This window comes from Syngnathoides biaculeatus, chromosome 13 (genome assembly GCF_019802595.1).
Source record: "Syngnathoides biaculeatus isolate LvHL_M chromosome 13, ASM1980259v1, whole genome shotgun sequence".
In the NCBI taxonomy this organism is placed as follows: Eukaryota; Metazoa; Chordata; class Actinopteri; order Syngnathiformes; family Syngnathidae; genus Syngnathoides; species Syngnathoides biaculeatus.
This window is the reverse complement of record NC_084652.1, coordinates 3,737,208-3,762,788: the sequence shown is the minus strand read 5'-3', so window position 1 is coordinate 3,762,788 and position 25,581 is coordinate 3,737,208. Positions and strand designations below refer to the sequence as shown.

Here is a 25,581-nt window from a genome sequence, read left to right as displayed (position 1 = left end):
AAGGACTCTCAGCTGGTATTCACCGACAACTTTAGAACAAAAGACTTTAATTTCAAAGCATCCAATTACGATCGATTTAATGTCCTGAGAATTGTAATTTCGATTTTGTGTGGTCAAAATGTTTAAGCATCATTTGCATGCAATGTTATTTTGGCGGGTTTCTGCTTCCTGTATTTCTTTCTAATTAGGAATATCAGAAAGTATTATCCCATTTTTCTGTGAACAAAAGACAGAATTATTTGTGACACAAACAAAAGGTGGAGTATTGGTTATTAGTTATGTTTTAGTGTGAGTGCTGAGTAACGATGTAGGCTGCTACAATCGGTTCCGGCGCTGACTCCCAAATCATAAATTAATAATGTGTGTTTTTAATCATTGGTAGTTGATTTCCCATAATTCTTGTGTGAGTTAAGTGAGCGTTAAACATTGGCTGTCGATTAAAGGTTTTACGACGGCGACAGTTGTGGACGAACTGCGGTTTAAGAATGTTAGCTTGTTTCCTGATCTAGTTGAACATGTGCCTTTTTTACCACAGAAGAAGAAATCTATTTACAAAAAAAAAGGGGGGGGGCTTTCTGGGCTTCAGTGTGGGAACGAAGTCTAGCATCCAAAGCTGCCCCCCCTCCCTCACTCAGTAGTCACAAACAAGGCATACACAAGGTCCTATAAAATGTATATCTTATAGATCACTGGTGTCAAACTCAAGGCCCGGGGGCCAGTTCCGGCCCAACACATGATTTTATGCGGCCCGCGAAGGCAAAGCACGTGTATGTTTTTGTTCAAATCTGTATCACAATCTCCAATTGCCACAGATTGCAAGCATTTTTTTTTGTTTCCAAAGGTCAACAATAGTTGAAAAACTCATTACCCTTGATTTCTGATTCCAAAACTAATTCATAAATTTCACGTGTTTTTTGTCATAATGGCCCTTTAAGGGAAACCATAACTACTACGTGGCCCATGACCAAAACGAGTTTGACACCCTTGTTCTAGATGATGATTCCTCAAAGCTAAGTGCAGAAGCCTTCATCTTCACTCTGACCGGCTGATTATGCAAATGAGGAATATGGCTCAATTTGGCAATGGTACGGTGGCCACGCCCCATCCACAGTTTTCTAGCAAGACCGCCGTCGTCTCCGTGATTGATGCTTGGCCTAAACTGTCGTAGTGGTCCGAGTCCTTCCCTGAACGTTGTTCGGATGAAGGCACAGTATTTGTATTCCTCGTTTGCATCCCGCCATCAGTCACAATATTAGGCACACGTGCGCCAATCCAAACCAGAGAACAGAAAAGGAAACTTAACCCCAAAATATGTAGCCCGACCATAATTCTCATCGTGTATTTGTTTAACATTGTTCATTATTGATCTTGGTCATGCAGAATTGCACTGCGTCACACTCGAGAGCTGGTTCTGCAGCTCTTGCATTGGATCTTTTGGGCTGTTCAGGTGTCCCTAATCAAGCCCCCAGTTAACTTTCATAATACAACTTACAGCTGCGAATTTATGTATCACTTAAAAAATAAAGTTTAGATTTGTTCGCCCCCCCCCCCCCCCCCCCCCGGACACGTGATGGAGGAGTCCTCGTTTAAAGCTTCCAACCGGCGGGAACGGTTGCGCAAACGGCAAAGCGTCTGCGCGGTTTAGTGGTTTTTATTTGAACATAAAGTTAGATAAGTGGCATGTATGATGTCTTTACAATATAGATATATTTATACCTATAACGTTATTATAAAGTTATTTACATGCATATATATATGCAAACACACAATGTGTGCGCGTGTAGATATGTGCGTGTAGAGTGAAGTTCATACACCCCGTCTGTTTTTTTTTTTTTTTTTTTTGGGGGGATCATGGATGGATCCCCGTCGCGGAATACAAAGAGTCTCTTGGCTGTGCTTGCACTTGAAAAGAATTGTTTGGTAAGCACAGTCTGGTCAAGGCTTGAGATGTTCACCCAGTTGTCTGAGAAATAAGTTGGTCTTTCAATGAAAAAACAAGAAACAGAATCCCTCAAAGTGCTCATCAGTGTCCCCACTTCCATGACGGCGTTCAGCCCTTACAGGTGTAGACCTCCTCCCGCTGCGTGCACTGCTTGCATTCCACGTAGCAGCACCAGCGCACTTGGCACTGGCAGGGCCGCGTCACCTCCCGGCTCTGCGTGTTGTGGCCCCGCCCGCAGCAGATGGCGTCGCAGTTCTTGTCCTTGTAGCACTTGCGGGCGGCGGTGCCCGACGAGTACTTGCTGGGCCTGCAGAAGCTGGGCGAGTCCTCGATGTGCAGCAGGTCCATAGTGCGGGGGATCTGGTCGTTGACCTGCAGGGGCGGGGGCGGCTGCTGGTGTTGCTGGCTTCGGCCCGGGGCGGAGATGTCGCCCTCCCCCGTGGCCTCGTTGGTGGAGCTGCCCACTTTGACTGAGGTCTCGTAGCGCTGCTTGAGGTGCTTGCCGACTTCGTGGAAGGGCTGCAGCTGCCTCCAGCAGGTCTGGACGGTGCAGGAGCCGGAGACCCCGTGGCACTTGCAGGTGGTCTCCACGCCAGCCTTGATGACCTGCTCGCCACAAATAGTGGAATTAATTTCACGAGCTTCGCTTGTCACTCAATTTAGTCCCACGGTGACTTTTAAGTGCCCCAATTTATGAGTTTTGGGTCTGTGAATTTTATTCCGCTTTGTGGGGTGTGAGAAGTTTAATCCATTCGTGGGCAGCGTCCCATTTCTGGGACATCATGAGTTTCACGCATTATATCCTTCAGTATATAAAAATATTTAAGCGTTTTAATCTGAAGCCATACTTTGGTATCAGGAGACGATAACTCATCAGTTAAAGTTGGCAATTAGATTTTTGGGCCGAGATTATAAATTAGTAAAGTTATCATATAATTTAACCATAAACAAAAAATAAGTGTTATTACCGTGATTGTGGCCTGTTTGGAGACTTTTATCTCAATGAGGCAAAAAAATTACAAGTGGAACAATCAAGATTCTTTTATGTTTACTGGAAAAACAGCCAGACAAATGCTAAATGAGAACATTCTGAAACAGCGAGTCCAACTCTAGCCCCTGACATCACTCACTAGGCCACACCCCTTAAAGGTACACATCCAACACACAAATATTACAGACAGTTTTAGTGCAGGTTTCATCAACCATTTTGGAACTGACAGCTGCTTTTTTGGTTAACGGAAAGGGCTGATTAGCATTTCAAAAATACCTTTTATTATGTTATGATTAGTCATGAATGATATTTTGATCATGTTAAACATTTCTCGCAATAAACGGCTTATCAAGATAGCAAGCAAGTGCAACACTTTATTGATATAAATCTCGTTTTCAAATAATCACTACATCATTCCTAGGAAATTACAGTTTCCTGTCACTGGCGAGCTATTATTTACCACAGGGTTGCCAACTAAGCACACCCTTTATTTTATGTTTTAATGTTTTTACACAATTACCAAGAACACATAAGAAATGAATGCGTTCTTTGTGGCCTGCAACAGATCAGTTGCATTTCAAGTCATTTCAATTGGGAAAATGTATTTCATATAGATATCGAATGTGTTAAATCTTTAATTCTCGATCCTTGGGGTATTTGGATCAGTTTGATTTGATTTAAGCCAGACGGACGGCCTGGCCCTCCTGCCCCGAGGTCAGCCGGGATCGGTTCCACGTTCCTGAACGGGATAAGCACGATACAAAATGAATAATTTAAGGAACTCTGTCATTAGTGGCTGGACTGTTGTGGTTTCGGAAGATGAAGGTGCTTCTTTATTTATACAAGTCTCCGGGTTCATACATAACCCCATATGGCATTTTAATCAAAGTCAATAACTATTATTATGATGATGATATGTGGGAGGAGGTTGTTAGGTGAGTTCTTCTTTCAAGACTTGCACGTTTCTGACAATATCCACTATCTATGCTTTCACCCTATTCGCTTTCAAAACCAAGATACGAGCCGGCCTCGAGCGTGTTAATCATTCCATCACTGCGAGAAAAACGATCAGATCTACACAAGCGAAATACTCACGAGCTTAAAAAAAAAAATAGCGCCACATTCGCATCCTTGCGTCCCGGTCCCAAAAAAAAAAAATCCGACCGCAGACCGTCAAAAGCAATGAGCGTCTCCGAATCAATGACAATAACACATTGTCCGAGACGAGAGGTTTTTTGGATAGCACCTCAGTTTCTCCGCCACGACTGCGAAAGAGATCAGTAAGTGCACATTCATCACGGCAACAGGTTGGGAAAATGCGATAGGTCAGCTTTTTGGGGGCGAGCGGGCCAGCACATTCCACTACCGTCCTCTTGCGAATTGATCCCAAAAAAAGGTAAAAAACAATGTTGTAAATCTCTAATCGCCGATAGGAGCCCCCCAGGGGATAATGTTTGGAGAGGCGAAGGCCTCAACGGGACGTCTGGGCCACCTGTTTCGGGGTATAGCGCAGCTCGTTTTCAACCCAAATATGCAGAAAGTCACACATTCCAATCCTTGAGTTTGCTTTGGCTCCATCGATTACAACTGTCCTTGTATTTTGAGATATCAACCATTTTCATCTCGCCAGCACATTTTTTTTTTTTTTTTTTACACCGTACATCTGATAAGAGAGTAATGACAAATGAAGACTTTGACAGAGTGCAAAAACTTAGAATAGAACTGTTTTTAATCTGGCAAGGATCAAAGGCCAAAACTACTGTTTTTTTAATCTCTCTAATCTTTTTTTTTTTTTTTTTTTACCATTAGGATTTTAACACTCCCCAAAACAAAGATCTTCATGAAAAATAACCTCCTAAGTTTTTTATTTGATTCATTATATCATTAACCCAAAGTGAAGATTTAAAGCTTTTTGAATAATGGTTGGACTAGAACTCTACACTCACAAAGACGAGTTGACAATTACATCTATAATCCGCGATTGACATCCATTCATTTTCTGAGCCGCTTATCCTCACGAGGGTCAGGGAGGTGCCAGAGCCTATCCCAGCCATCACCGGGCAGCAGAGAAAGTACACCCTGAACTGGTTGCCAACCAATCCCAGGGTGCGTGGACATAGAGAACGGGCGCAGTCACAATCACACCTATGAGCAATTTAGAGTGTCCATTTAATGTTATATGTTTTTGGGATGTGGGAGGAAGCCGGAGTGCCCGGATAAAACCCACGTAGGCATGGGGAGAACATGGAAACTCCACACAGGTGGGGGCGGGATCAGAACTGTGAGGCCAATGCTCTACAGCTGCTCAAGATTGATGTATTTTATGTATTCCGGTATATTTTGTTTGCAAAGCTGACATGCTAACATCAATTTTCCTCATTAAGTAGAAAAATGGCTCTAACAAAACAAGTTGAGACTTGTGTTAAGTTATTGTCTGACTTTTTTTTATGATGACCGTTTGAAACACCCGAGCCAAGGCATCACACAATAATGATTTATCTTTTTCTTAATCTTTTCGGCTAATAAATCGCATTTGCCGGGAGGAAAAATGTGGACCCTCATAGGGGTGTGCCTGCATTAACGATGCTCAAACATGACAGATTAGATCGAGATGAGTCCAAATGATTACAACTATGTTGGGATATTTTCTCTCTTCATCAATTTGAACTCCACAACCTTATCAAAAAAATTAAAACAAATGCTCACCTTGAGGCCCACGTTGGTGTTGTGCATGTCCACGCGTGCGCGCAGGTCCTTGTTGGAGCGTTTGCCCAGAAAGTCTTTGACAAACTTGTTGGCGTACTTCAGGTTGTCGCCGCAGCCGCCCCACTGCCACGCCTTGCGGTTCTCCAGGTCGGGCGCCTCGTCGCACGTGCAGCGCTCCATGCGGCCGGCGCTGCACGCTTTGGCCATGGCGTGCGTCAGTCCTGCCGAGGAAATGGCGTAGAGGAAGGCGGTCTCTTTGAATCCTTGGGGAAGCAAATACGTCGTTGTTTAGGAGATGTGATCCATACATTTTTTTTTTCTTTAGTAGCTTCAGCAGGGATACACAGACTTCCCTTTCCCCAGCCACTTTTTCCAGCTCTTCCTTAGGGATGCCGAGGCATTCCCAAGACAGCCGAGAGACATAATCTCTCCAGCGTGTCCTGGGTCGTCCTCGGGGTCTCTTTCCGGTGGGACATGCCCAGAACACCTCACCGGGGAGGCGTCCGGGAGGCATCCGGATCAGATGCCCCAGCCACCTCATCTGGCTCCGCTCAATGCGGAGGAGCAGCAGCTCGACACTGAGATCCTCCCGGATGACCGAGCTTCTCACCGTTCTCTAAGGGAGAGCCCGGACACCCTGCGGAGGAAACTCATTTCGGCCGCTTGTATCCAGGATCTTGTTCTTTCCGTCGCGACCCACAGTTCGTGCCCATAGATGAGGGTAGGAACGTGGATCGACTGGTAAATTGAGAGCTTCGCCTTTCGACTTAGCTCCCTCTTCACCACAACTGACCGATACAAAGTCCGCATCACTGCAGACGCTGTCGATCTCCCGCTCCATTCTTCCCTCAGAAGCGAACAAGACCCCAAGATACTTGAACTCCTCCACTTGGGGCAGGATCTCATTCCCGACCCGGAGAAGGCACACCATCCTTTTCCAACTGAGGACCATAGTCTCGTATTTTCACAAAAACAAGTATAATAAATACTAAAATACTATTGTACAAAATTATACTCATTCCGTTCTTCACCAACTTTAATGCTCTCTAAATATTGCAACTTGTTAATTTGATTTTTGAGTATAAATTAAATGTAGCCTAATTTAAACATCCGGCACCGTGTTCGAGTGGTTAGCATGTCTGCCTCACGGTCGAGAGATTGTTGGTTTGAATCTTCGCGAAGTTCAGCTGGGACGAGCAAGCGCCGTAGAAAACGGAAGGAACCTTTCCCGTACCTCTCTTGAGCATGTTGGCCCGGTGGCGGCCCTCCAAGGTGCAGTTCCACCTCTCGAAGCGGAACTGATACTGGCATTCTAGGGCGCTCATGGTGATGGCCTCACGTAAGGTCTCCGCCACGCCCGGGTCACGTCTGCACATCCTGCGCTGCTTCTTTTCCAATTTGAGCCGGTCGCACAGCTTGTAGTGGGCCCGGCCCACGCTCTCCTCCGGTAGAGAGTTCAGTGGCAGGATAGACAGCGGCTCATTACCGGTCAGCCTAAAACAGACACAAAAAAAGGAGTGAGTAGGAGCGCTTCGCTTTTTGAAACCGCTGACGTACCAGCCGGTTAGGTACGCTGCATACCGGGAACACTTTTAGCACTCTCTCGCGCGCTGTCTGGTGCCTTTTAAAATTCCAATTTCTCTTCCAAAGACAGAGTTATAAATCGCTCAGACATCACAAATCACTGGAGGCCCAATATAAAAGTTTATAAGAGAAATAAAAGCGTAACCGTCTAGCAGACGCTGCGACGTCGATCAGCGGAATTGCTCGGATTCCTATTTTTTTTTGGACACGCTTCACATATTCCCAGGCGCTTGTTGCTAGGCAGAATATGTGGAATACAATGCATGCAATATGAATACTGTATTCTAGCTACACCTAATTGGCTGTTTAAATGACAAATTAGGGGGTCATTTTAAGATGTGTTTGTTTACTTAACCAAAATTGGGGGTTGGGGGGGAAATAAGGCCAACTCGGGAGAACAAATAACTTGCGCAGCTCCCTGGAACAGCAACAAAAATAAATAAAATACAGACGCACACAACATTGCTGCGTGACCACGATCTGTCAGAGAGTAATCCGCGCAGTGAACTAGTTTGACATCATGCGGTCGGACTACACTTCTGAATCCAACTAATCGAAATGGCTCTTGACAGCGGGTGCTTCTGTTTTGGTTAGCAAAGGTGCTCAAATTGGCTCAGCGTTCGTGTCCGAACGATAAGTTTCTAACCTCGTCGTCCTGATGGGAGAAAAGGGGGTGTCAATTTGAAAAATGCCTTTTATATATCTGAAGTCAAACCCGCTACATAACGGGGGGTTAATGAGGGTTCATGCACTTTCATCGTTGCTCTGCATTAAATATAGATGACAGCTGTTACGTTTGGACCATAGCAAGAAAAATACAAAGTAGGCAGCGATGGCCGCACTTCCAAAACAGCAACCAGGCAATGTGACAGCGAGCACGTTAATATACCGCGATACAGCATGGCGGCGCTTTCGCAGCTGCGTTGTTTAGATCTAAATGAGACCATACCGCAGGATTTACACTCTCATTATAGAATCCCCGCGCAAACAGAGAGAAATCACGGTACTCGGGATCTTTCGCGCTGCAGCTGCACACAGAACATGTGGCGCACTCACACTCCTTTCCTCAGTTTATTTAAGGGAAGCGTATACAAAAACAAACAAGCGCGGCCCCGCCACAGAGCTGGCAGGCCCCCGAAGACCACCGTTCTGAGGTCGCCACGGCGGGAGCGCAGCGCCCTTTTGCGTAAACACACGCACGAGGGGACACGACAGTCGGCCTGTGACCATTTTGGTCCCGGCGACTGACAGGACTGGCAGGCGAGCCGCTCATTATGTCTAATCTCTGGCAGCCTTCGCACCCTTAGAGTGAAACCAAAAAATAAATGGATTTGCAAGAGAGTCACAAAGGCACACGTGTTCGGATCGACGCCCACTGAAGGAGTTTTCACGCTTCGTTTACTGCTGGATTGGACCGAGTGATACACTCCAATACGTTTTATTCTGTCCTCAACCTTCCTGGTTCAATGACAACTCGTGGAGACCCAAGTCCCAACATCACCAAACCTCAAGTGTGGCAAATGACTGTACTTTTTTTTACAAATGTGAGGTATTGTTAGACCAAAAATTATACGAGTAATCGCATATACTGTATCCAGGTATGCAAGCAAATTATAATAATAATAATAATATTACAACGGAAACAATGCATTTTTTTTAAACCTTAGATGTCCACAATCCTATAAAATGAAACTGGACGGCTCATTTCAGAGACATATGGAGGGCTCCCACTAATCACCACGACAATATTCAGTGTAATATATTCAGTTTATGGATGTCACTGACGGTGTGGCGGTACACACGCCTGACTTTGGTCTGGGCAGCGTGGGATTCCCCCAGTGATGGTGTTGATATGTGCCCTGCGACCGACTACCGACCAGTTCAGGGTCTAGTCCACCTTTTGCCCGATATTAGCTGGGATAGGCTCTAGTAATCCACAACCCTTGTGAGGATAACCGGCTCAAGAAAATGGATGGATGATCTATTGGAATTTGTCTGGGCGTAAACGGCTCTGTGGCCTAAAAAAAGTATTGGGGACCGCTGTGAAAACATTGACACCATGAATTCATTGACTTTGTCTTGACTTTCTTCGCATTGGAGTCGGCTACAAAAAAAACTCGTATAAAACGATCGCTTTATAAAACAATATAGCAAGGACAACAAATAACTAATTGAGATAGAGCGGGCCAATGTTCTAAATTCATTCCAGCGTCAAAAGTATTTCCATAAGAATAGACTCATATGTCAAGTTTACTAAAAAATGCAGTCGGAAAAAAAATGTGAATCGATGACGAAGACATATTTGTGCTTCAAATAAACCTCTTTTTGTAATTCTTCCTCTTGATTTTCAACTGTAAAAAGATTAGATATTGTAAAAGCTCCAAAACACTCCTTCTACTTTGATGATGCGCAATTGTATCATGGATGTTTGTGACATTTGCACAAAATATTTCGTTGCATTCAAAATCTAAGAAAGAAGAATCAGATCAACAAGCTCCTCCTTCTACTGCGGACATGTCCTGTTCTGATAAAAACGGCGGCTATGCCACCTTGACTGGTTGCACCGCTCACCAGTACATGTACACATCGAGTTAAGTGAGCGTTAACACCAGAAAACAGGAAGTTGGGCCGCAGACTTGACCAAATATTCCTTAATCCTTTGCGAAAGCGGCACACCGATCCGCTCGCAGTGTCATTACCGCCTTCCAGACGAGACTATCAGCGCTAGGCCCAAAGTCACCAGGGTTCTTTAACGAGAGATTTGTTTTATTAAGTCAAATAACCGACTGAAGTGTTTCCCCCGGAGTCCTCACTTTCATTCCAGCGGACTTAATGGCTTCCATATGCTATGCGATATTGTCTTAAGGCTTGCGTGTGCGCGGCGCAATCGGACGCGGACGAGGCACCGGGGATCGGCTTTCGGATTGGGTCAAACGCTTTCCTTTCTGCGATGCCTGTTTGCCTCGCTGCTCCGTGCCTGACAGCTATAGATTTAGAAATGGAAACCTGGCAAGCCGCGTCCTGACACCGGTCGCTCTCCCGGCGTACTTACAGAGGAAAAACATGTATGATGGTAGCAGGCGTTCAAATGAGCGGTAACGCTAGGGGAAAAAAAAAAATGGAGGTCTTCTTTTGACGACATTTCTTTGGCTCGGCGCACGCACATAAACTTCGGAAGTTCCGAAATTGCCGTTTGGATAGTTTATAGATCCCATAGGAATTTCTGGAAATTTCTGGAAATCTTGATCATTTTAGAGTAGACAGATCGACACAAAGGAAGAAACAAGACATACTGTCAATTGTATGACTGGTTCTTTTATAAAAACGCCTCAGTTCCGTGTGAAAGAATCATAGAAGGGTACAAGCAGCATGGCACCACCTTACACACTGCTGTGGGATGCTGACGGTTTGTCACTGTGTTCTGTACTTTTAACACTGATTCCGGAGCCTGCTGTGGGATAGCATTCTACAAATCACACAACTGTGTTGAATATTGGACACGAGGAGCTATAGATCATTGCCATCTTTATTGTAACGGTCCACAGCTTTGTGGTTGGCACTGTAAATGCAGACAGGCCTGAGAAAAAAGGAGAAATTCAAATGTGGGGGAAGGGTGAGGCAGAGAGAAGAGATAGCGAGGGTGGACGACTTCAAATACTTGGGGTCAACAATCCAGAGCAATAGTGAGTGTGCTAAGGAAGTGAACAAACGGGTCCAAGGTGTCTGGTGTTCTATGTGACAGAAGAGTCTCTGCTAGGATGAAGGGCAAAGTTTATAAAACAGTGGTGAGGGCCATGATGTACGAATTTGAGATGGTGGCAGTGAAGAGACAACAGGAAGCAGAACTGGAGGTGGCAGAAATGAAAATGTTGAGGTTCTTGGTCGGAGGATTAGAAATGAGCTCGTTAGAGGGCCAGCCAAAGTTGGATGTTCTGGAGACAAGGTGAGAGAGAGCAGACTTTGATGGTTTGGACATGTCCAGAGGCGAGAGAGTATACTCATATTGGTAGAAGGGTGGAGAGGATGGAGCTGCGAGAGGAAGACCAAAGAAAAGGTTGATTGATGTGGTGAGGTTGGACATGAGGACAGTGGGTGTTAGAGAGGAAGATGCACGAGATAGGCTTAGATGGAAAAAGACGACACGCTGTGGCGATCCCTAACGGGACAAGCCAAAAGGAAACGAAGAAGAAGGTCTTAAACTGGAAACCTTACTGGAGGGGTACTATGGATTACTGGACCCTTGGAAAGAAACCATCTTTCCAACAGTGTGTAATTTACTGGCAAGTGACATTCATAGAAAATAGAAATAATCTTCCAAACACAATTTTTTGGTCAGGCCGACTACTAGTCCTCATGATAGACACACAGTGCTGCTCGATGGCATTTCCACAAGAGGCTTTCTAACAGGCTAGAATTGATCGCGATGTAATCTATCACTCTTATAACACAGGAATAAGGTAGCGTACAGAAAATTGGCTGTAATTGCCTGAAAAAGAGTCCTTATGCTGGTTACACACTGCTGTGAGATGACATTCCACAAATATCAATAAAAGAAATCCAAAAGTATAGAATACATTAGCGGATAGAAGTAGTCAAGCAAGCATGAATATCCAAACTTTTTTGCCACAAAAAACAGACAACCCCTCTACATTCCGGTCACAATCTGTCGTGAGGAGACATTCCATAAATTCATTTAAAATCCAAAAGTATAGGAATTACTGTCAGAGTATCCTTTAAACAAAGAATCTAATCTAAATAATATGACAGGTACAGATGTCAGATAAATTTGTTGTCATGATTGTACGCCGTTGTGGGACGTTGCTAATCCACAAAGAGAAATAATCAGGGTTTCCGACCGTATTATGGGCGTGAAAGATTCTTACAACATAGATATCGAGTTAACTACTTTATATTTATTACCCAAAAAAAAGCGGACACCTGGTGCTTAATCTCGCTCGCAGACTGCTGCGGGATGACATTCCAGAAAGAGAAATTCACTATCCTACTGTATACAAAGAGCATTTTTAAATCACAGTATAATACACCGCGTGCAATTTTCCCGACTTTTTCTTCTAATCTACTCACTCTTCACCACGAGTAACATTCCTTTTACGAGGAAAAATAGAACCGAGCAGAAACGTGCCGCCGCATGTCACGGCTGACAAACTCAATTTGACTTTGCAAATCCGCGCGCGACCTCTTATCGAGAGACGTGAACGCGACTGGAGCGGAGCGGCGTCTGCCCGCCCGCTCGGATCTTCACGACATCGCGCCGTGTTTTCACATCCCGGAGCGTTTTCCCTCAGGTATTTTTGTTTGAGGTGTTGGCCCAGCAACAGAAGTTACACACGGAATATAACACCGATGTATTAAAAAAAAAAAGAGAGAGAGAGAGAGAGAGAGAGAGAGAGAGAGAGAGAGAGAGAGAGAGAGAGAGAAAGTTGGTGAAGCTTTGTTTTTCCATTCACACACTTGCCTGGACAGACTCCTCCAGGACCTCCTCCCCCAAGTCTATCACTTGCCGGTTTGTTTAGTTCTTTCTCTGCACATGTCAGCACCTCCCGTCGGCCGTGACGTTTACTCTACATACATTTTCCATTTCCATCCCTCGTTGACCTTCACCATCATCACTCCCGTTTCTGGAAGTCACCCTCGGCTGGTGCTTCGAGTGCCGCCTCTGGATCTATAGTGTGCGGCGCGCAATTTATTGTTTGGTAGTTTATTGATTAGGACGTAGCAAAGAAGTTCGGCACACAATACGGCTGAAGATATCTGCTTTTTGAGATAGATAGATAGATAGATAGATAGATAGATAGATAGATAGATAGATAGATAGATAGATAGATAGATAGATAGATAGATAGATAGATAGATAGATAGATAGATAGATAGATAGATAGATAGATAGATAGATAGATAGATAGATAGATATAGATAGATAGATAGATAGATGGACGGACGGATAGATTGCTAAATTCTATCTATCTATCTATCGATCTATCTATCAATCTATCTATCTAATTACCTTGGCAGGGATAATACCCAAAATGGAACTCATACATTTGTAATTTACATTTTGTTCAAATAATAAGAATAATAACTACACAAACATGAATATGCAATAAATCATAGTTAATCCAACATTGACTTGAAAGTATTATATTTTTAACAAAAAATATTGAATCTATAGATATTCAATGTTTATTATGTATTTGAAAGTTTTTTTTATCAAAAATTGACCCATCTACTAAATCAAATGTGTATTGTTTACCAAAAAATCTGAATTATATTCAATCTACTTTTTAATATCTATACTGTATATTACATTGAATTATTTTGGATATATGTGTATATAGATATTTACCAATTTATCTGTATGTTCAAACAAGTGTAATATTTTTCTATTTTTTGTTGTATTTGAGAGTAATTTTTTTTTTGCTGCATATGTTTATGTTTTTCCTCGCGCCGGCACACGAGCACTTACTGACTTCAATCAGCAGCCAATCAGTCACCAGCTGATTGCACCTTGCCAAAGAAAAATCAAACGAAAACACAAACGCTCCAACTCCTCCATCATCTTGCGGGTTGGTCCCACTGCATGGAGCCGCCCTCTTCCTCCCCCTCCCCCTCCCCCTCCTCCTCCTCCTCCGCCCAACCCCTTTCCTCTCCCCCACTCTCCCCTTTATTCCCACTGGTCAATTACTCTAAACGAATGTCAATCATTTCCACCCAGCTGTTGGCTCCACACGACGCCTCCTCCAGACCAAAAACATCACGGCGGAAAAACAACGACGGGCCCGCATAGCCGCATATGCGTCCCGCCGGAGCGCTTATATGCTCGCGCCCGTTCGAGAAGCGCAGAACTTCACATGAGACGGCTTTCGACTGTCCTCCCCCCGCTGGCTTCTTTTGGGTGGCACGCAAATCACGGAACTGTTGGCTGAACTTCAGACCACCCTGCCCGCCCAATTGCCATCTGGTGTGTGGCAGCACGAGCCGTTGCCAGAGCTTGTAGGAATGCGGTGGCAGACAACGCTTTGAACGCCATTTTTTTTTTTTTTTTTTACCAAAAACAGAAATCCCGACATTTGCGGTGCGCGTGGTCCAAGGGCTGCGTGCGACTCTTAAGTGTAATAGCGGTCCGGTATAAAAATACACACTTTATAAGTGACTTTTTTTCAGGTTTGCATGACTAAACACGATGCCTTCATTGGCTATCGATGGCTTTGTTTTGACTTTTTTCTGATTCTTTTAGGACGATAACGTTGGCGTCTTGCTCAAAATGTTCTGCTGCGGATAATGAAGGCATTCCTACACTGCGGTATTATTCTTGTTCCTTAAAGCAAGAATACATTGTAAGTGCCAGCACTAGTCAAACTACGGTATTGGGATTAATATTGGACCAAATACTTCTAATACTACTAAACAAGCGGTATAACTGCACTGTACATCAACTTCTTGTTGTGAAAGAGATTTGCAAAAAGAAAAGCTGGATGACGGAATGATCATGTTTTACGATGCAGATTGTAGCTTGTAAATTGCTGAATATTGACGAACTTGTACTGATAGTGTAGTGGTACACACACCTGACTTTGGTGCGGGCAGCATTCGATCGATTTCCGCTCAGTGATGGTGTCGATATATGCCCTGTGACTGAGTGGCGACCAGTTCAGGGTGTCTTTCGCCTGAATCTAGCTGGGATAGGAGCCGGCTCTCCCGTGATCCTTGTGAGGATAAGTGGCTTAGATAATGGATGGATGACTAATTCGTTAATTACACAATAAAAAGCTATTATATATCCATCCGTCCGTCCATTCATCCATCCATTTTCTTTGCCACTTATCCTCACAAGGGTCACGGGAAGTGCTGGAGCCTATCCCAGCTGTCAACGGGCAGGAGGCGGGGTACACCCTGAACTGGTCGCTAGCCAATCGCAGGGCACATGGAGACAAACAGTCGCACTCACAATCACACCTCGGGGCAATTTAGATCGTCCAATTAATCTTGCATGTTTATGGGATGTGGGAGGAAACCCACGCAGGCACGGGGAGAACATGCAAACTCCACACAGGCGGGTGCAGGATCAAACTCTGGTCCTCAGGAACTGTGAGGCCAATGCTTTACTAGCTGATCCACCGTGCCGCCAGCTACTATATAATACATATTAAATAATACAGGCAGTACTGGGCTGATACACATCATATTTTCACAAAATTGTGGCCGCCATGAGCGAGGGGATGGGATATTTTAAAGATTTTTGTACTTTACAGACTTAAGTAAACAACAGCCGATAAAGAACATGTACGTTTAAACTACAACCACTTTTTGACATGTTGGGTTTGTTTCCCCCTCAAACTGGATCACACATTTTTGCATCTGAAAAATGTAGGCATAGGAAAGATGCAAGAAGAGGCAGTATTGTATCAGTTTTTCAAGGTTGTGGGAGTGATGCTTGACAGACAGTTAACCGTTGAGCAGGTTTCAGTTCCAACAGTTGATTTTTGAAGTTCTGCCAGTTTTGCAGCCTTGTAAAGAACATTTCTCTATGTTTTGACTTATTTTTAAGCGGAAGAAGGAGTTCATCGATTTTTTGGGGGGAGATCTTTATGACGCTGTTTACTTTGAAAAGTTCAGGAAAGTCTGCTCTGTTAAGCAAGTTGCGTGCCCTCCTGCACCCTCTGCGGTGCCACCATTGCTTGTGCTTAATATAGCCAAACTTTGGTGTAACATTTTAATTCATTTTGCAGGTTCGCGTGAGTCAACGTGATGCCTTTTTGGGCTGTTTTGGGAAGTCTTTTTTTTTTTTTTTGCAAGTGGGAAGGCTAAAGCGCACATGCTAGATTGGCGCCCGATTGAATCCCCCGAGAGCGCAGTAGCATGACATCTCATGTGTCACGATGAGTTGAGTCACGATCTGGACAATGTGTGAGACAAAGTGGAAGTCGGCTATCTCGGATGACTTAACAGGATGTGACCCGCCGTTATGTCATCTGCTGTCCTCACTGGTCCCCTCAAGCCTTGTCAGACCACCCCCGCCAGAAGAAACTTGTTTAAATGGAACAGTTCTCACACCCAAGTTTCAATGGCAAACACATGTTTTAATTTTTTTGTTGTTGTTGTTGTTATAGTCACAGCAGAGTCTGGTTCTTTAATCCAGCGCAGCGGTAGTTTGGGAATGGGAGTGTGTGGCATAGTAAGAGGTTTAAGCGCCCGTGTGCTTCTAAGGTCAGCGGCTCTGTTCTGGTCACTGTGTGACTGGCACAGATTGGGCGAACGGCGGCGTCCCGCGTGACTCATGACCCCCCCCCCCCCGCCCCCCGACGGCCCCTCCGTTTGTTCCAACCAACACCATGGCACAGGTGCAGGCCCGTACCAGCGCACCGGCGCACCTCACACACGCCGACACCAGCCGGGCCCAGGTGCGCGACTCCCGGACCAGGCCGGCGCGGTATTGCTGACTGAACGCGAACGCGATTCGGAACACCGTGTTCCCGTTTTTAAAGGCAAGACTACAAGAATTTAAAAAAAAAAAAAAAAAAAAAACAGCAGCTGTTTGAATCAGTCACTCCTTAGTGGCTGAAAAAAGAGTTTTCCGCCTGCATTCGCTCAGAGAAAAAGGCTGTTTTCGAAAACTGCGTTTATAGACGCTAATATGAGAAGAATATGAGAAACAAATGTGAATTTTGGGTGGCATTATTCTGCTCGTTATCATACAGGTGTGGAAACAGGAACTCGGAACATTCAGAAAGATGTTCTCTTGAGTCTTTCACTTTTTCTTTGGCTTTTTTGAGAAACTTGTTTCAAAAGAATCCGCAGCTTCACGGGGGCTTTTATGACCGTCATAGTTAACGTAAGTGAGAAAGTTAAGGGAGAGCGTGTCATTGTTTTACTATCGGTACTTTTAAACCTCTTTGTTTGACTGAAAACGTCAGCTTTTACGCACAGTGTGTAAATTATTACTGAAGATGTCATATTTCTATTTAAACTCGTATGACACCTCAACTCAGGCTGGGATTACAGAGGGAAAATGGACCAATTGGCCTTAAAGTTCTACTCGTGCGGAAATCACAAGCAATCAACATTCCAAACGATGGCCCAGCACTGAGCGTGGCCGCAGTCGTTATTGCCTTCCGAAGAGTTTTTGGACTATTTGGCTCGCGAACAAGCGTCAAACGTCATCCCGTCGAGAGTTTGACATCAACGGGAATTTCCTCGCCGTGTGCTCTGACGCTGCACGGACACAACACGCCTAGAACAGCTGGAGCCGCTGGCTCCTTTTTATTTTATTTTATTTTTTTCAAGTCCTCGCCGTGGTCTCTTTGGTGAGCCGGTGACGCTCGACCATCTCTGACGTGACATGGCCAAACACATTCAGAATCCCTCCTGAGCAATGTAAACGCATTCAGCACGGCCATTAATTGCCACTTTACTACCGGCAATAAAAAATAAATAAAAACTACAGTGGTCACCAATTTTTCTGATATATTTTTTTTTTCCTGACTTAATCTTTAAAATTAACAGGAAGGCATATTTGACAGTCATAAATTCATGCTGCGTAAGATGAAGTTGAGGCCAAATGACTTAAACACAAAGAGTTTGGGTTCCTGTGGTGTCCACAGTCCTCCTCGGGGGGCAATTGTGACCCATGGGTTAAAGCACAGGTGTCAAACCCAAGGCCCGGGGGCCATATCTGGCCCGCCAAATGATTTTATGTCGCTTGCGAAGGCAAGTTATTGTCATGGTCTTGCCAGTCCAGCCTTGGCTGTGGGGGTCCCCGCACAGCTGCACTGATTGCATATATTGGACCCAGTGGACGGTCTGGTTTTGCCAGATCGTCGCCACCCATGCCCCGTTCCTGCACTCCTGTATTCTTGATCGTGAACCCTGGTGTACCGACCTCCGCCTGTTCTCTGACCGACCCCGTAAGCTTGACGTCTTTGATACTCCTGCTATTGCTGATCGATCTCCTGTGTACCGACCCCTGCTTTGCCCGCGGACCTGGTCTCTACGCCTGATGTCTTAGTTACCGCTGCTCTACTTGACTGTCTGCCTGATCCCCGACCTTGGAACGCATTAACACTTTTCCCAAACTGCCTCTGCGTCTCCGGACTCCTGCATTTGGGTCCTCCTCCGTACCAATTGGTCTCGACAATTATGAGGATCAGATTACAAAACTAGCTTATAAATTTCATCTGTAATTATGAGGAGGTGGAAGATTTCACATTCATAACGGCCCTCAGAGGGAAACTGTAACTACAATGTGGTCCGCAAGAAAAATTAGTTTGGCGGAGTGTTAGCTTGTATTTGAAGGCTAACGGCTGGGTAGATCGCGCCTCTGGTAAAATGTGCGCGTGGGGCGAGTGACCCCCCCCCCAAGGGTTGGCCATATCGCTCATATCAGAACGCGCCCCTGTGCCCTAGGATTGTTTCAGGGCGCTAGCAGCCGAGATAGCCCCAGCTCACGGGGACACAAACGTTAAAAAATGGACGGACAGAGGCCTGCTGTTTCCCAGTGTTGAGTACAGTATTAGAAAAAAAGTCACTGGTTGTTCAATGCATTTAACTTACTTACGTTGGATTGCATAATAACGGCGGAAGAATAGCTAAGTGGCATAGCAGGCTGCCACATGGGGATGGCATTCAAAGTGTGATGAAAATCTAGTTGTGTCAAAAGAAGTAAAAAGCTGTAAAAAAAATCTCAACGCTCTCAGGTCCGAGTGATATCAGCATACAAGTGCTGAGAGAATCCTATCTGCTGGGTAAAGCGACACCCCTTGAGGTGGGGCTCAAACCACAGGATATCCTATGAAGTGGGGGAAATCCCTGCCTATCAGTCGCGCTTTCCCAGCCTTTGCCACACGTCAGGCCTAATCAGCCTTTACGGCCCCAGTAATGAGACGCCACCCGCCAACTACCGTCTGCACGGCAACGCCGCGGCTCCTAATGAGCCGTAATCATGCAAGAACTCCTCGCGAAACCACCGCAAGGCGAAAGAAGGAAAGGGACGCCGGCACCCACACCCGGATCGGGAAATGTTTAGACGTAATAAAGCCTTTTAAACGACAACGTGAAACCTGGCAGTGACTTTTAAAGACTGCTGGAACAGCGATGAAAACGCTGCAGAATCACCCCTTGACCTATTCGTTAGTCGATTATTTTTGGACGTCACTGGGCATAAAAAGTAAATAAATAAATAAATAAAGCGTATGATGACAGAATGTGTTTCAAACTCATAATAAGAAATAATGAGGTGTCTACCCAGACACTTTTTGAAGTGTACTCAGCTCTAGTTGTCTTTCTTTGGGGTAACTTAAAAATAATAATACAGGAAACGGCAAAAAATAAGGAACATTAAATGAGTACTGTAAGTCAGAACATAATACGCTAACAATAACATCAGCAATGGAGGATTATAACGAGTTTCCTATCGGATAATAAAAGCATCTATCGCAAGATAGCAATACATATTGCTATCAAGCTTTCAAGCTAGCTCAACGTCTAATTAGCTGAATTCGATGGCCAAAAAACAGTTTGTTGCATTAGACTAATAAGTGTACGTTCTTATCACTAACACAACTCCTTTGCATAGATAAATATCTTCTGAAATGTGTTTGTATAAATTCAGGAACAGGAGTTAGCATTGACTGTAGCGCTAACACAAAATCCACCTACAACTGTAATAGCGTGGCAACAGTTGAGCGTGTCAAGCTATTATATTAGCACAATTATGTTTGGCTTTTCAGGGCAGGTTATCACCAACTTTTGCGTTACCTGTCTGTTCCTTCAGTTGCTTTTAATATGCGGTCTGTTTCGGCCATTTTTTCCTCAGTCCATTTTTTTTTTTATGGCTCCTGTCCTTATTAGCATTGCAGTTGAGCTGGAGCCTTGCCCATCTGACTGAGCGTACACCCTGATTGGCAGCCAACTGCGTGTCGCATTTAGACAACCATCCACAGTCACATACATACCAATGGACAATTTAGGGTGTTTACAATTTGACATGGATGTTTTTGGATCGTGACAGCAGGCCAGAGTACCTGAGGAAAACCCACGCGAGCACATGTACAACATGCAACCTCCACAAGCTACAAACTCCCAACTGTGTGGGAGTTGTGCTAACCGCTATTTCACAGCACTGCCCCCGTCTATTTTTGTCAATTTTATCATTGAGCAACCAACGATAATACACAGCATGAATTTGACTGAAATCATTTTTATGTGGAGTTGAGATGTCATTCACTGCAAAGCAAGGCATCGAGGTAATCCCATCGCAAGTAACAGGTCTGCGTTTTTGCTTATGCCGGATACTGCGGCTCTCTTGTGATTGGCGATCCCAGCTCTGGATCTGGAATCTCACATGAACTAAATAAAAACAAACCATTGCCTCTTCACGATCCAGCACAGTTTACTAGACCGCAAAATGTTATTTTATTTTTTTTTTTTCTTTTAAACCAAGCCAATACCAGACGTCTTTAGGGCTCCATCACGTCCTTCAGCGAGATGAAGCCCCCGCAAACATTTTCCGATTACAAACGATAACGGATTTAGCAGGAGAGGGAGCACCTGCCACAACAGGCGCAGGGAGGTTGGGGGTGGGGGGTGGGGGTAGACGAGCGCTCGCATTCTTGTGGCAAAGGATGACAATTTAAGCGGGCGCCCGACTACGCCAGGAATCCCTCCCCGCCCTCGGCCGCGCAGACCATGGCCGGGAGACGATTGTGTTTATGTTTCACTTACGCTCCACCGCACTCTGGAAATTGAGTATGCAACGTTGACCCTCTATTTTGAGTAAATCAGTACCCGGGAGGCCCCCGCGCGGAGGAACATTTATTCCAGCAGGTCGGTGTTGTTTGTCCCGGACTGAGCCGGTGCGACACCGGTGTTGGATTTCCGTGCAGTCGACCGCTTTTTTGGCGTCTGAGTCACCTACGCGAGCTCTTTCCTCGGTCTCGTGTTCCCGGGCTTCGGGGCTCAATCATTCACCCAAACTCATTCATATTCGAGCCGGTGTCGTAAGACCATGTGCTTCCTCTCGCAGACACACAGCAGACCCGCAGAGGCAATTGAAAACAAATGCTAACAGAGCGAGTAAATATACATGAGCATTAGGGCCGTTAGGGGGGTGATGCGAGTGCCAGCGCAAGCCCGCCTGCCAAGCCCCGCTTTCCGGCAGGCGAGGAACACGGGGATTCGGCGCTACCCACGTGACCTCCGTGTGCTTGTTTAGGCGGCGGGATTACAGACGGTGACGCACTGAGCGGGTAAAAAGTGCAATTTCAGGTGCTATACGCTGCTACTCCTGCCGAAATCAGCGTTTCGCGACGTGTCCGCTGTTTCCACGGGTACTTGGGTTGTCTTTTGCACGGGTTTTGCGCTTACAGGTAGAAGCAAACAGTGCGCAACTCGGCTGCTGGCTCCGCTCCTCTTGGTGGTGAAACCGAGCCATTTCGCTTCAACTCGCTCTTTGGCTTCCACTCGTCGGCAGGATGACAAAAGGAAGCCCGCCAAAGCCTCTCTAGTTGCAAAGTTCAAGTTCTAACCCCGGTCATCATGGCAACGAAAGTCAGACTCTCAACTAGCCCAGCAGGATTTGTGCCTGGGGGGTACACAGTCGCTCTCTCGAACCGGCTTATTTTAGCATAGACGAGAAATGCGGTGTAAAGTGTGCTCTAATACTTTATCCTTGGAGTATTTTAACCAAAGAATGTTATGTGCTGTACATTTAATAAGGCATCTGGGAACTGTTTTAAATTGTGATCTCTTTGAAAGCACATGAATACAGGAGAAGGTCAACCGGAAAATCAGCGATCGTACTGAACCCTCCATTTGGAATAGCACGCACAGAAAATGACATTTTTGGGTGTACCCCAAGGTGCTGAATTCCAAACACTGACTTTTACACCTTGGTAGAATACTTTTAGGTTTTTGGCCTTGGTAACAGACACCGAGTTACCCAATAGTCTTATGAGATCTATTAGTGTAGATCAGCGTGTAGATCATCCATCCATCCATTTTCTTTGCTGCTTATCCTCACAAGGGTCGTGGGGAGTGCTGGAGCCTATCCCAGCTGTCAACGGGCAGGGGGCGTACACCCTGAACTGGTTGCCAGAAATTTAGAGTGTCCAATTAACGTTGCACGTTTTTTGGACGTGGGAGGAAAACGGAGTGCCCGGAGGAAAACCCACGCAGGCACGGGGAGAACATGCAAGTCCACACACCCAGGACCTCAGAACTGTGAAGCCAACGCTTTACCAGCTGAGCCACCGTGCTGCCCATAGATAATATATGAAAATAAATGTGAATCAAATGGTTATTTAGAATACTTGTGTTTTAAAGGGATTTGCAGTTTTTGTAACAGATCTATCAGGTTTTATTTGTGTTTAGAATTTCATAATGGGCTTCATATGGCCCACGGACCAGAGATTGCCCACCCCTGGTGTAGCTTGTAGATTGGCCTGTAGATCTATTCCTGACCACGTCAAACCAGAGAGGCTTGTATATTTGATTGATGTGGCTCATGCTTCAGTTGAATTGTTTAATGCTTTACATTTCATCTTTTTTGACAGTTTTTAGGTGACAAACTGCATTATCAGAAGTCAACTTCTATACAGTTTTCACTGCTTATCGTTGGTCTATACCACCAGGACTAAAATAGGTACGTTCCCAAGTTATAAAAGTGAATAGTACAATGACAGAAACCCGTGACAAGTCTGTGTACCCCCGGAAAGTAAAATACTCGACTTTGTTGTACACTTTCGGTTGACTGTAGTGTTAAATGAGAGGTCATGGCGGGTCACACTTCTTACAGCCCACCCCACTTTCCTTGTGCTCAGACACGCACCTTTGCCCTCCAGCCTCATGAAACATTGACGCGAGCGTTGCGCGACTGTTATTTTTCATTCATATGAGCGATGGCTGTGAAAGAAAATAGTTCCTGCAGCCCGAGGTGTGTGATGTTTATGCTGGATCGGGTGGGGGGGGAGCGGGCGGCTAGGGGGATTTCTCCTTTTTTTTTTTTTTTTTTTTTTTGTGCAAGCCCAGCAGCAGACGTTTGGGCCACCACCAGTCCAGTGCAGTCAGTCAGATGGCTTTATTGTTACCAGCTGTTGCTTTTAGAGGCGGGCATGTACGTACACTCACCTTTCCGCACTCGACCGAGTGTGTATTTTGTTTGTTTTTTCACGAAACAAAAACAATCCCGCCCGCCGCTCAAAACGTACCGAGGTGACTTTTTCCAAACTAATCCCGACCAATGAACGGTAACACGTTGTCGCATCCACGCTCACGACGTAGTACTCAATGTGCAGTATTTGCAGTGTAAGTGTTCCAAGCGTACCACGCTCACCATAATTGTCACTTAATTTTTTTTGCTGCATTTTGAGAAATGACTAATAACTTTCCCGTAATATTAGATGCATTCCGATGTCAGTTGTAATAACGACTAGATGCTGTGTTTTCTGCTTGCTTTATGTGTCAAATTAATTCAATCACGTCTGCATGCCTTTACTCCTCTCACTTTGACTTGGGTTTCCATTTAAGCCCGTCAGTCACCGGCCTGAAATGGATCATGATAGCAGCGCCGGCGATTGCTTGTGCTGTCACTCAATGTGCGCGCACGTTAAGTACACGGAACGTGACAAATAAATGTTATTCATTTGATTTGTTGAATAGTTTGTCAATCATTTAGCGCCGGATTTACTCTCCTGTGGAGAGACGGAATCTAAAATTGAGGTGTTTTTTTTTTTTTTTCATTATTGAAAAATTTAAGTCTGTTTTATAAAAACAAACAAAAATGTATTAATGGCAAAAGTTTCAAGGGGTTACTACAAAACGAAAATTTCATTTTGGATGACCGATGCCACGCCAATTAAATAGCGACAATTAAGGTGGACGACAGCTCGACTCACCCGAAATAGGCTGCGCCGGGCGGCGGCAAGTAGAAGACGAGGACTACCAGTGTGAACGATAACCATCCCAGGAGTAGGTGTCCATCCAGCATTTTGCTGCGGCTCCAGGGCAGATCATTTCGTTTCTCCTGAGTAGCTGCGTGAAGCCCCGAGCTGGACGCTTCACTCTTATACATAGAGCGCGTGAAGTGCTCCTCCCATCCTGCCAGCAGCCGGAGAGAGAGAGAGTGAGAGAGAGAGAGAGAGAGAGAGTGAAAGAGAGGGAGGGGTGGGGGGGTTGTCATTATCAAAATGTACCATATTGTAATGTTTAAGAATAACGCAAAGGAAAACAAACAGAATATTTTTTAAATATACAGGTATATTGCCTTTTGTCCCTTAAAGGCTACTATAACTGGGGTGAAGCTAAGCTAAGCCCTTTAATTAGTCCTTATTTGGATTTTATATAAACACGATGCCCTGTGTTTTTTAGTTTTTTTTTCTCGAAATGAGTGCTGTGCAATGTGGACAAAATGTTATAACCCGATTTATGTAAATTTATATCCCGTCAACGATATACAGTGGTGCCTCGAGATGCAGGTGCCTTTACTGCCACGTTTTTTCTAGATACGAGCCGTTGCGAGGCCAATTTCTCGTCTTGAGATACAAGCAACAATGTGGAATATGACTGTCCATCCATCCATCCGTTTTCTTCGCCACTTATCCTCACGAGGGTCGCGGGGAGTGCTGGACCCTATCCCAGCTGTCAACGGGCAGGAGGTGGGGTACACCCTGAACTTGTTGCCAGCCAATCGCAGGGCACATCGAGACAAATAGCTGCACTCACAATCACACCTAGGGGCAATTTAGAGCCTCCAATTAATGTTGCATGTTTTTGGAATGTGGGAGGAAACCAGAGTGCCCGGAGGAAAACCATGCGGGCACGGAGAGAACATGCAAACTCCACACGGGCAGGTCTGGGATTGAACCCGGGACCTCAGAACTGTGAGGCCAACGCTTTGCCAGCTAAACCACTGTTCCGCCTGCTTCAAATAACTAAAACTAAAGCTTCACAATATCTGGTCACCTTCAATTGATATTGGAGTCGTTGTAGTTGAAAGGACATTATCAGTTAATGGGGACAATAAACCCAGCAGAAGAAGAACAAGAAAGGAGAGTAGCTTTGGAACAGTTCTAATGACTGTAATAATGGCTACATCTACATGTTTCGCCCCACTGTTTCTGTTCCAATATCCGTTGAACGTTACATCAGCACCATACTGATGCTATTTGTTAGCCCATCTGTGGCTTTTTGCATTGCTTTACTATGTTGTCGCTTGCTAGAGATACAAATCGTGTCTTATCTTATCTGCTTGTCTGAAGCGAGCGCTAAACTGTTCATTCACCAGAACTCAATGCAGCTCTGCTTACCTGTTGGCTTGGACATCATAACAGGGGTATTGCTTCTGGCA

At 45.1% G+C, this 25,581-nt stretch overlaps 1 protein-coding gene and 1 long non-coding RNA gene across 2 annotated transcripts in view; one reads left to right on the top strand and one right to left on the bottom strand.

Annotated features, from left to right (window-relative positions):
• The window catches only part of LOC133510685 (uncharacterized), a 101,382-nt gene that overhangs the window by 67,187 nt on the left and 8,614 nt on the right, over positions 1-25,581 (top strand). The window lies entirely within an intron of this gene.
• On the bottom strand, positions 1,575-24,269 carry wnt9a (wingless-type MMTV integration site family, member 9A). Its single transcript, XM_061839449.1, has 4 exons — positions 24,131-24,269; positions 6,874-7,133; positions 5,640-5,902; positions 1,575-2,548 (listed from the first exon to the last, which is right to left on the bottom strand). Exons 1-4 carry the CDS (start codon positions 24,220-24,222, stop codon positions 2,051-2,053), a joined length of 1,113 nt encoding a protein of 370 aa, XP_061695433.1. The 5' UTR covers positions 24,223-24,269; the 3' UTR covers positions 1,575-2,050.